The sequence below is a fragment of the Sorghum bicolor genome, chromosome 4 (genome assembly GCF_000003195.3).
Source record: "Sorghum bicolor cultivar BTx623 chromosome 4, Sorghum_bicolor_NCBIv3, whole genome shotgun sequence".
In the NCBI taxonomy this organism is placed as follows: domain Eukaryota; kingdom Viridiplantae; phylum Streptophyta; class Magnoliopsida; order Poales; family Poaceae; genus Sorghum; species Sorghum bicolor.
Genome location: NC_012873.2, coordinates 15231299 through 15242998, shown reverse-complemented (window position 1 = coordinate 15242998; position 11700 = coordinate 15231299). Strand labels below are relative to the sequence as shown.

Genomic DNA, 11700 nt, shown 5'->3' with positions numbered 1-11700 from the left:
AAATGCTAAACTGACCGTTTTGGGGTTTGTCAATAGAATGGTAATTTGAAATATTTCCAAAATCGGCAAAAAGATCGGATTCTATATCCAGCATGAAGTCCGGTAGTGGAATTTCTTCCTCTTGTGGCTCAGAACTTGGGATAGCTAAAGTAGATGAAGAATTTGGCAGAGTGTCTACTTCGGCTTCGTAGGTTTCATCATGAAGGGTATTATCCATCTCAGCTTCTAGGATTCTATCTAGGATCACTCTTGCTTCATCAGCAGGGATGCGAAAGAAAGAACCTCTAGACATTGTGTGTAGCATTTGTTTGTGATTTTTCTGAAGACCTCGAAAATAGTGGAATAAAAGAACAGGGTCTTCAAGATTAAGGTTTGGACCAGATTCTAAAAGATCAGAAAAACGTTTCCAGGATTTTCCCAAACACTACAAAAAATTAACTTATACATGACAGTTTAATTCTGTCATGGACAAGCAAAAAACCGTCACAGTTAACTATCTGTGACGGCCCATAGGAACGTCATCTATTCCTCGTCATACATTTTTTGTACCAAAATAGAACGTCACGGGTTGGTTTTTTGGATCGTCATGGATGAACCAGAGGGCAACTATAAGAAGAGACTATGGTGATGAACTGAACCATCATGGTTTTGCTGCCATGTCAACACACATAAACCGGAAAGCTCACAATTGACAAATATTGCTCATCATTTTCATTGAAACTATCAACATCTGTACTTGTACAATATTTCACACGAAATACTAAGACAATAACCAAGCTACACTCAAGTAACTACAAAACTAAGACGTTGGCTTGTACAACACATAACTCGTATGATTTGCTCGGACAACTGAATCTTTTATCACTAACGAAAATAGCCACCATGAGCACCTTGATCATATTGCCGCAATTCAGAGATAGCCTCACCAAACGCCTGCAAAAAGAAGAGCAATACCATAATGTATGAGATTGCAACTTTGTTTAAATTAACAGATAAAATACATAATTACATATCATCACATTTCAGTCAAGTTTATGATTTTTTAGGTATAAGTGTTTACACTCGATCTCTACAAATGTTTTCTCTACATGAGGCATCATCTGTAGAGGTAAAGAAAGGTAAAGAAAACACAGTTAGTCTTTGAGGTATAGGACAAACAGAATGCATAGACTTTCATTAGCATTAGGATTCGCGTGACAGGTTGCCACCAACACTTCTCGATGTATTTTTTTCTCCTTTAAACAAATTAGTCGGGCCGTCAGAGCGGGACTTCTTTGGTAACAAAAAAGAATTACGCCATACATAGTGTAGACGTTCAATTTTGGTGATATACAAGATTCTAAGTGCTACATATTTTGAAATATACAATTCCAAAAATAGTCCTTGCTCTAAAGAGAGCACTGGGAGTTCCAAGTCTTTAAGTTAAAAAATAATCCAATCTGCTTTCTTTCTTCACTCAAAGATAATTACTTAGTGAGCATCAAACATTTTTATACTTTGATGGGGTGGCAGCATGATATATCTAGTCATGTAGCTGTTCCATTTTAATTATTACTACAGCATCAATTGTTTTGAAATTGAAGTTAGTTAAAATATATATCTAGTCATGTATTTTTGCTACACAATGCAGATCCTATATACTTTGGAATATTTAATTTCAATGTATAGGTCATGTGCAACTGCTACAATGAGGTTTTTTAGAAAGGACTGTCAGCAACCTGTATGTTTGTTCTCGACTTGTTTGAGATCAGGAGAGTTCAGGACCATCAGGATGCCATGCGAAATAAAATCAAAAGAACAGAAAAGGGCATGGCCGGTCCTATGTCGTCCTATTTGGTATGCACTAACCATACTAAGGGGTAAGGCATTGTAGCGGCACTGAACCACACCGCCTCATTATAAGGTTACAAGATGTGAAGAACCTGAGCTACTAATTTCTAAATAAGGCAATAATCTGAATGAAAAAAACAATTCATGTTTTTTTTGTTGAAAATATGACCATCGTAGTAAAGCTTCTCGTAGAAAATCCAGCAAGATGGTGTAACAAGGATAAACTTAAATTACTAAAGCTAACAAGCAGGTGTCTCTACAGTAATGAACATATTAGAGCCTTCTTCAGTTAAACAAACCAAACTATTTTAGCATATTATTCTGCTTTTTAAAATAAACTGAAGCTCCAAAACTATAAACTACTAGCTATTGAAACTAAGTCACAAATTAGATCCAGTCTTATGAAATGCCACAATTTACCTCCGTGTTGGTTCGTCATGGCCGTGGTGTTCGTGTGGTTTGCCATGGCCGTGGAAGGCAAGAGAGGAGCCAGCCGCAAGGGTGCACCTGCACCTTGGCTTGTAGCACCGTCGAGGGGCCACGCAGGGGCCGCCGGAGGGGGGCCTCACAGGGGGCGCCGGAGGGGCGCCTCGCAGGCGCCGCCACCAAGTGGCTGCGCAGATCCGCGCAGGCGCAACCGCCAGGCAAGGGGCCGCCAGCGGGAGGCCGCATAGGAGCCGGCGACGGGGGCCTTCTTGAGCGCCGCCGCCTGGGGAGGTCGTGGGCAACGCTGCTGGGGTCGTACAGGCGTCGGCGTCGAAGGCTAAGCAGGAGCCACGGCAAGAACAACGCGGATGCAAGAAGAGGATAAGATGGAGGCGTGTGTGATGCAAGAAGAGGAGGAAAATTTCCACATACATCTAGGGTTTTCATCTCAACCATCGATTTGGTCCATCCAACGGATAAGATGGAGATGAGAGTGCTGGGCCTTGGGCCTTTTTTGCTTGATTGGTTTCCTTCCATGGTGCCAGGTTCAGATTAGAAAAGGGAACACAAGACCCCAATGAAACTAGTAACAGATGCTTGGCTTAGTGATTCGTGCAAGTTGTTTTGACTTAAAGGTCCTAGGTTCAGTCCCTATGTATGCATATTTTTTTTCATTTTTCTGTTTTTTTACCATTTAGGCTTGAAGGGACCAATAATCTACCATGTACGAGACGTGGTCATTAGATCAAGACAAATAAAAGATAGAATAAAATAATAAAGTAATAACATTATTTTTCCCTATTTGTAGAGCTCACTATTTCTATTTATGATTTTTTAATTACTCGGCTTTTCTAGAGTCAAACGTGAGGATCTTTTAACAATTTTTGTTGATGCATCTATGATTTGTGTTAATGACTATCTAACACCTAGGGTGTTATAATTCATTTGACTTTAAATATTAGCTGTAACTTTACGGTTAAGATTTACCATAAAAATGTCAAAATGATCTATGACGTCCAACCATGACGATAACTTAACCAGTCGTCATAGATGTATCACCTCAAAAATGAACCGTCACAGATAATAGAATTTTGTGATGTTTTCTTAAAACGTCACCAGTAAACCGTCATGTATAGCCTTATTTCTTGTAGTAAAAGTTTCATTATCTTTTTGTTTAAAAGATAGGACTTCGAGTCTAAGGTCGGCTATTCGGTCAAGGAAATAGAAATCTAGACAAAAGTTAGCCCGTAAAACTCCCCATTCACCTTGTTGTTGACTTACCTTCTGACTGTACCATTGTCTAGCTTCTCCCCTTAAAGAAAAAGGAAAAAGCTTCCAACGTAAAGTCTTATCAGAAATCCCTTCAATGCGAAGACAATCACATGTTTGCTCAAAATCTCTAATATGAAGGTAAGGGTTTTCGTCTTCCTTTCCCGAAAAAGATAGGTTTTAAATCATGGCAATCAACCTAGAACTTAACTTATACTGGGATGTTTGGATAGGCTGTGATGATTCCTATGGTAAAAGGTCAGTTGCTAAAGGGATTGCAGACTCATGGATCGATTTAGAATTTTTGTTTTCCATAAGGTAAGAATAAAGAAAATAAATAAAGGATATAAAAGATAAGAAAAGATAAAAGTATAGATACAAGCTAATAGTAAGACACAGGTTATCTCAGCAACCGTCTTTCTCTCCGGCAACGGCGCCAGAAATGCTTGTTGATATTTGGGAATGCAATAAGGAATTGATCCGCAAGCGCACGGATATCGGTGAGCACTTCACCCGGGAAATTATCTAGAGTATCGTATTTATTTTTTTACCACTAGGAGAAAGAGTGCATCTGACTAACCGGTCTATTACTACTAACCTTTAGGCACAAAGAATGTCTTTTGATGTGAGTGATAAATAGAGAAGACTGCAACTGTAGTCTCCTTCTAACCTTGGTAAGGATGATCTACTGTTCTAATGGGGAGGCTAACGGAATCTAGACACCACAAAGGATGTTCAACCCGCACCTATAAACCCTATCCTTCCTGCTAACGAGATGTGATCTACAAAGGTAGCTCGGAGTTGTCACGTTCCTTACTACTACCACGGTCCAGCTAGTCAGGAAATATCTATGAGTACCCCAGCCTAAACACCACGTTTACGCCAGCAATGATTACTCTAAACTCTACGCGAAGAGATTAAAGTAAACTCATAAACCATAAGAACAATAAAACAAGAACTTACTAGAATTTAGAAGTCGAATTACTGAAGAATCCTAAGAGCAAGCTTCGGGTTAGGAGAACTTGATCCCGCAGGTACAAGCTTGGAGTAGACACCGACAGGCCGGGCTTCCTCCACTCTCTCTCTCTCAATCTAGTAGAAACTGGAAGATCTATTTCTACCTTACATTGGTTGCTAAGCCTAAAAAGAAATATTAATTAGAGAAGAGGTTTTCCTTCGAGGGCACCCCTCAGTCTCTATGATAATTTCTTCATGTCTTCTCTAGGGGCCAGGGGGTCTTGCTTATATAGTCCTCCCCTTCTATGGGTTCTTGGGTCGATAGGCGAGGTGGTACTATGTTTTTCTTGATCCAATAGGTCGGTGGAATATCCCGAGCGAAGAGAGTCCTGATCTGGTTCCAGAGGGGGGCGGGCGCCCAGGCTACCAGGGCGGGCGCCCTGGGCCTGGCCCCGTTTCGCCTCCGCTTCGGTCTCGTGGCTTCTGGAGTCTTCTAGATGATGTAAAATCGTGCGGTGCGTTGATATCTCTATGTAATCCCGACATGTGGGCCTTTCTTCCTTATTTCCTGATAACCACCTGGAGAAACAGATAAACAACAAAACTCGTGGAATTCTGTCAGATCAAACCCTAATTCTAGGTGTTGGTTGCATATTGGTCCTTTCTCTTGTTTATTTGATAATTAAAATTGATACTTAAGAACCGTCAACACAGCCAAAACGCCAGAAGATAGCACCACCTTCTTCTCCCCCTCTAGTGTTGCCGATTCACGTGGAATCGTCTTCTTCTTCGCCAGAAGTTTAGACACAGCAAGCATCATCTCCTCCCCAGCCGCAAGAAGCACCTCAGCCAGAAGAGACATCAGCTGATGTACTTGAGCAGACCGCCGATCCAGTGAGCTCAATCATATCATCGGTAGTCTCCTCAATTCACACAAGCACTGCACCCCCTCAAGGTAAAGTACTTGTTTCATAAAATTATTGCCGATGGATCTATCTTTTCAAATCATAATTATCTCTATTATTTTCAGTTGACATCATTCCATCAGTGACCCTAGCCGATCAACCTGTGGTACCATCGGCATCAACTAGCCAGAGGCGAGAAATAGCTCTGAAAGAAGTAAGTCATCTGATTTCCACTCTTTACCACTAGTGCCCAATCATCAAATAACTTATCTTATTTTTCTTTTCAGGAACAAGATTCTTCGGATAGCCTGTTCTCCTTTGCCATCGAAATTTCTGATGATGAAGGTGAGGAAGCAAGCTCTTCCCGAGCAGTAGGGATTTCATCTGCAGAAATCAGAGCAAAGCTGGAAGACTTGTTGGCCCTGCTTCATCAGGACACCACTCAATTAATTGATGACTCTGACCCAGCAAAAGCTCTGTTCAAAGCTCTCAGAGGTCAAATCCCTACCGATGCCGAAGAGGTTCTTTTCCAGGTTGCACACTTGGAGAGTCGCCAGCTCTAGTATCAAAAGGCCACCCAACGCCTTGCCGATAGAGCCACTCATGCCCAGCTCTCAGAGGAGATAATGAAAGTGAAATACCTTGCCGATGAGAAACACAAGAGCATCGTCATTCTAAAATCCTTAGGAGAGGCAAAAGATCTCTGACCTATCGGCAAAAAGAGAAGCCCTGTTGGCAGTGCTTAAGCAAGTAGAAGAGGCTCTTTTCCAAGCTCGGCAGGAAGAAAATCAATTGCTCGAAATGATCAAGACCCTCGAACAAGAGCGAAACATTCAAGCCCGCAAGGCACTGTAGATGAAGAAGAAACTAAAGCCAGTAGAGGGCTCTGCCAATGAAGACATCAAGGAGATAGAAGAAGCTGATCAAATCCATCTACGCGCCATATCGTCTATCCAAGCCCTACTGAATGTATAAGCTCCTCATCGGCGACATGTCTTGTTCTGTCTTAAAAACTGCTGGCTATTTTAGTATAGCTGATAGGACTGTTATTGGCATCTTTTGAAAGCATCATACTCAGTCCCAGATACATTTTAATCCAGCTGATAGGATTGTTATCGGCACCTAAACTTTCATGCATCGACCCATATGCTTGGGTAATACTTCTTTAAATATTTTCCATTCAATGCTCTAGGAAATTCAACTCCTTCGAGAGTTTCCAAAATATAAGCATTACCAGGAGCAGACCGATTTATCCGATAAGGACCTTCCCAATTAGAAGACCACTTTCCAAACTTTAAACTTTTAGTCCCAATCAGTAAGTGTCACAGAACCGACCAAATTATAAGAGTTCAAGTGTAGAAACGATCGACAAGCGATCAAGTTTCCAAACTTGAGCCCATATAATTCCGGTAGTCAATTGAAATCACGAAGGACTTCAAACCAACTTGCAACAAACCAAGATCGTAATAATTCAGCACAACACAGCGATTGTTACAAAGTCATTCATTGCCGTCGAAGCGGCACCACATCGGAGTACTAAGTTATTACAATACTTGTTTGAAGTAGCGGAAGCAAAATAGTTACACACACTTTCCAAAGTTCAGTTCATAAGTTCGAGTTACTGCCAGAGTCTACATCATCCTTCCAAAAGCATCAGGTACGAGGTTGTTAGAAAACCGTGCCCAACGGTTAGTCCTCATCCCCAGCGGGATGGAGACAGGTCTTGCAGAAGCCGTCATAAAAGATGTCATCTGCAACAGGTGGGAATAAACCCTGAGTACAAGAATGTACTCAGCTAGACTTACCCGTCTAGTAAAACATAAAAGACACCAAGGATCATGCAAGGCTAAATATCAAGTGGAGCTGGTTGACTCATCGTTTGCCAAAAGCTTAAATTAAAACTAAATTATTTTGAGTGCATCATATTTATTCATCATCAGCCAACCACTAGATTAGCACCTGTACTACAACACATCACTTGATTATTACAAACAATAATAACCATATCAACTCATCATATGTTCTTCTTTGCTATCATCATTATCATGAACCAAATTCATTAGTGAATGCTACGTTTGCCGCTGCTCTGTCAAGTTCTCACTAACCGGGAGAGACGGCGATTCGAATCGAATTCCTATCCAGCTGGAGGTTTATTCCTAGCACTCACCCAAGCTTCCCCCGTCGGAGAGCCAGCGGGTCACCTTTGGTACAACTCAGGAATCGCGGCTCCGATCAGCGCCGCACTCCCAGGGCTACCACTCTGCCAGGGAGGTCAGGAATTTTAACTCACCTGCCATTGGGCTTACGCCAATGGTCCCCCGCACACCGCACTTCCTCCGGTAGTGCGCACTTTATACTTGCCGGTCTTCCGGCCTGAGTCATACTACTCGGCTTTGCGGTCGGAACGAGTTATCCGGCCAACTAAGTGTTAGGCATGCGTTCAACATGACAAGAGGACGTACAACGATCGGTCCTTAGCTTCCATAGACGGAGTTACTACAACCTTGCAAAACTCCGCCTGGCTTAAGTCAAATTAATCAGGTTCCATCCACGATAGCACATATAGACCATCGTGATCCGACACAACCCTATATCGCGTAGGTGATAGGAAATCACCCGACTTCTACCGCTTAAAGCATGGCTAAGCAGCTACCCGATCCTAACTCTATAACCAAGGTGTGGTGAGTTATCTGGACAAGGATGGAGTACAATGCAGCAAAGGTTCCATCACAACTCCTATACTTAATGCAGCAATAGATATAACATATTAAATAAACTTTCGAAAGTAGAGGGAGGCTTAGAATGCTCCGAGGCTGGTTTGTGGTTTGGGCACTCAACTTCTTCTTCGGGCTCCTCGAGTCCGACTTGCTGGACCTCCACCTCCGGGTTGCCTTCCGGGGCTTCGGGGTTCACTTGCAGATCGAAGGAGGCTGTCGCGTCCGATGCACCTATTGCATGCTCGAGGAATAAGAAGATGGACATGCTAAAAGATAAATGCTTGATAACATAATGGACTCACTGGACACTCATTTACGGAGTAACACAGTTATAACCAGTTCACACAAGTTAACAAGTTAACTTTGCCCCAAAACTTATCATGATAGACTATAACAGCAAACAACATATAACAGAATTAACTCAGTAAACAGATAATAACTAGTGCCAGGCAGATCCCCCAAACATAAGTGAGGACATTTTGGAAAGCTTATAAAATTGTCTACAAATCATATTTGAACATCACAGCAAGATTCATAATTTAAACAGGTCATTTAAACAAAGTTCCAGGTTCTGTCCCAGAAAAACAGAGAACACCTATTTCTAGAACCCAACTTGGAACAGCTATAACTTTTAAACTACTAGGCCAAATGACCCCAAATTTAAACCACAGCTAGCTCAATAAGTTTACAACAGCTTTGATTTAGACAAGTTTCCCAGAAAACCAAGTTATCATCAAGCAAAAGTTAAATTACTCCCTTGCTGTCCAGCACAGCCTTTAATCCTTTAAATAATTATTTGATAACATAACCAAAACATAAACCATGCCAACCACATGGCTTATGAGCACAAGCATATCACAAGGTTACCGGAACATCAGATGATCACCCTCAAACATTTACTTAACAAGGCATTTATTAATTAATTCTAGAGAGCAGCATAATTACAAGATGCTTAGTCAAAGTGCTCAGAAAAATCAACAAAAATTACAGAGGCACAAGTGTAGCATCAAAGCATCACCATAAAAATTTCAGGGCAATTGCACATACCAAATTAAAGATATGTATTTAACATGTGCCAAGGTGTTTATTTCATAAATTCAGAAACATGACTTATATGGTGTCAAACAACAGATTTCAGATTACTTATATATTAGGAATACTATAAACAGGTGTACTACCAAAGTAGAGCACCAGCATAAACACCAATTATTTTATATGATTTAATCAAGGAAACAAGCCAAATTTCAATCATAAATTACATATAAAAAATGCAGTACTCCCGAAATCATGAAATATTTATCAAAGCACCCTAGTACCACACAGAGACTACCATAACATTTTCAGAGCAAACTAAGCAGTATAACAAGAGATATGAATTTATCCATGAATAACAAGATTAAATCCTTAATAAACATTTTTCTAGAAAACATGGTCCATTTTATATTTTTATTAAAAACTAGCCATCTCAAGGAATACCACAAAATTGGTTTCACAATTTTTGGATCTCAGAAACAGGAGATATGATTTTTGCAAGAAAGCCAAAAATCCAGATTTGAATAAAAGAAAAGGAGGGAAGGAGGGTGACACTGACACTGGACCCCGCATGTCAGGTTCTTCTACTTCACGGCCGAGGCGACTCTCGCCGGCGATTTCTCCACGACGGCGAGGTCTCCGGCCAAACCAGGGGCACCAACGTGATCCCCAGACTCTAGCGACTCGATTGACCCCCTTTTCCTCACGGCGGAGCCACCGGAAGGGGCTCGCCGTCGACCATGGCGGCTCGACGGAGGTGCTCGGCGTTACGCCGGAGCCCTCGGGCCGGTAGAGCGTGACCTAAGGCCTTCTACAGCACCAGCGGACTACGGCGAAGCTTTCTAGGTATGCGGCTTGGCTTGAAACCTCGTGGAACATGCTGGCCACGAGAGCACCCATCTCCGGCGGAAACACGGCGGCGCTGCGCATCGTGTCCGGCGACGGAGAGTTCGGTAGAGCGTCCACCAAGTGGCGCAAACGCTCGCTAAGGACCTACTCTACCTCTAGGACCTAACTAGAGAAGACGAGCGGCTTCACAGGGCTCGGCATTGAGTTCGCCGGAAAAAAAGGTCGCGGCGACCCGATTTGGGGGAAGAAGGGAATGGCGGCTCACCGGTGGGTTTCGCGGCGAGCTAGAGGGTGGGAAGGGAAGAGTGGCTCACGGCGGAGCTGTGGGTGGAGTTTGGTGGGCTGAGACGCAGCGAGGAGCGCACACGAGCTCGCCGGAGTGAGCTCGCGACGGTGAGCTCGCTGCGGGTGCTCTTCTGGCGAGTGAGGCGAGGCGGAGAGGAAATGGACGCGTCCATTCGACTCGGGGCGTCGCCGTGGACGACATGCGCGCGCTGGGAGCTGACGAGCGGGGCCAGGAACGACGTACGGACGACAAATGTCGCCGCTGCTCTGCCGCCGGTCGGCCACGTCAGTGAGCTCAATACTGATTCAGACAAAACGATAGCCGACTGACAGAGCTACTTTGACAACGATTTACTCTCAAACCAGAGCAAATTAGGACCTGATGTAGTTGACAAAGTTGGAGTACTAGCCGTGATCTACAACTTTGTCAAATGGAGCAAAAGCTAGATCGGCCTGGATTGAGAGGTATGAAGTTTTCAAAATCGATCGAGCAAACTGTTTGCGTTCCCGGACTTAGAAAATTTTCTAAGTGTTGGAAACAGCCCCAAATTTGCCTTGCAGGTCAGTTTTGAGCTATTTGTGATCATTTTCATGAGATGGACATAAAACAACTTTTGTTCTTTATAAAATTTTCTACAACTTTGCTGTAGAAAGTTTTGACATGCAAACAATTTATGAAACACTTTTTAAAAGCCTAAGCAAAAGAGGTTTTAGGGCCTATTTGCATAAGTATGACTTAAGTGACTATTTTGGAGAAGTGATCAACATGAACATTGTTCCCAAAGTTAAGTTAAGCATAGATAAACTATTTAACAAAGCATAGCACACAAACATAAGCATGGTTCACTCAAACATAAGCCTAGGGAGCCTATTTAAGCAATTTAAAACACATATATGCATAAAATGACATGGCTCAAGATAGATGATGATCATGATATGCTTTGAATAGATGATGATGCTCATGCTATGCACATGATTTATGCAACCATAACACTGGGGTGTTACCGCCCTCTCCCCTTACAAAAATCTCGTCCCGAGATTTGAAAGCTTACTGATTTTCGAAGAAGGTTTTGTAAACTTCTTTTAAATAATCCTCCGTCTCCCAAGTGGCATCTTCCTCCCCGTGGTTACTCCACAACACCTTGTAGAACTTAACCACTCGATTACGAGTCTCCCATTCCTTGCAATCAAGAATTGCTACGGGCTTTTCTTCATACACCAAGTCTGACTTCAACTTGATATCTCGAACTTCCACTCGCTCCTCCGGTACACGAAGGCACTTCTTTAATTGTGATACGTGGAAGACAGGGAAAATAGCTCGAAGCGCAACTGGGAGTTGAACTTTGTATGCCACATTCCCTTTCTTTTCGAGAATCCGATAAGGTCCCACATAACGAGGTGCAAGCTTTTGCTTGACTCCCAACCTTTGC

At 42.5% G+C, this 11700-nt stretch overlaps 1 protein-coding gene across 1 annotated transcript; it reads right to left on the bottom strand.

Moving 5' to 3' along the window:
* Positions 689-2690, bottom strand: LOC110434755. Its single transcript, XM_021459477.1, has 2 exons — positions 2251-2690; positions 689-933 (listed from the first exon to the last, which is right to left on the bottom strand). Exons 1-2 carry the CDS (start codon positions 2688-2690, stop codon positions 792-794), a joined length of 582 nt encoding a protein of 193 aa, XP_021315152.1. The 3' UTR covers positions 689-791.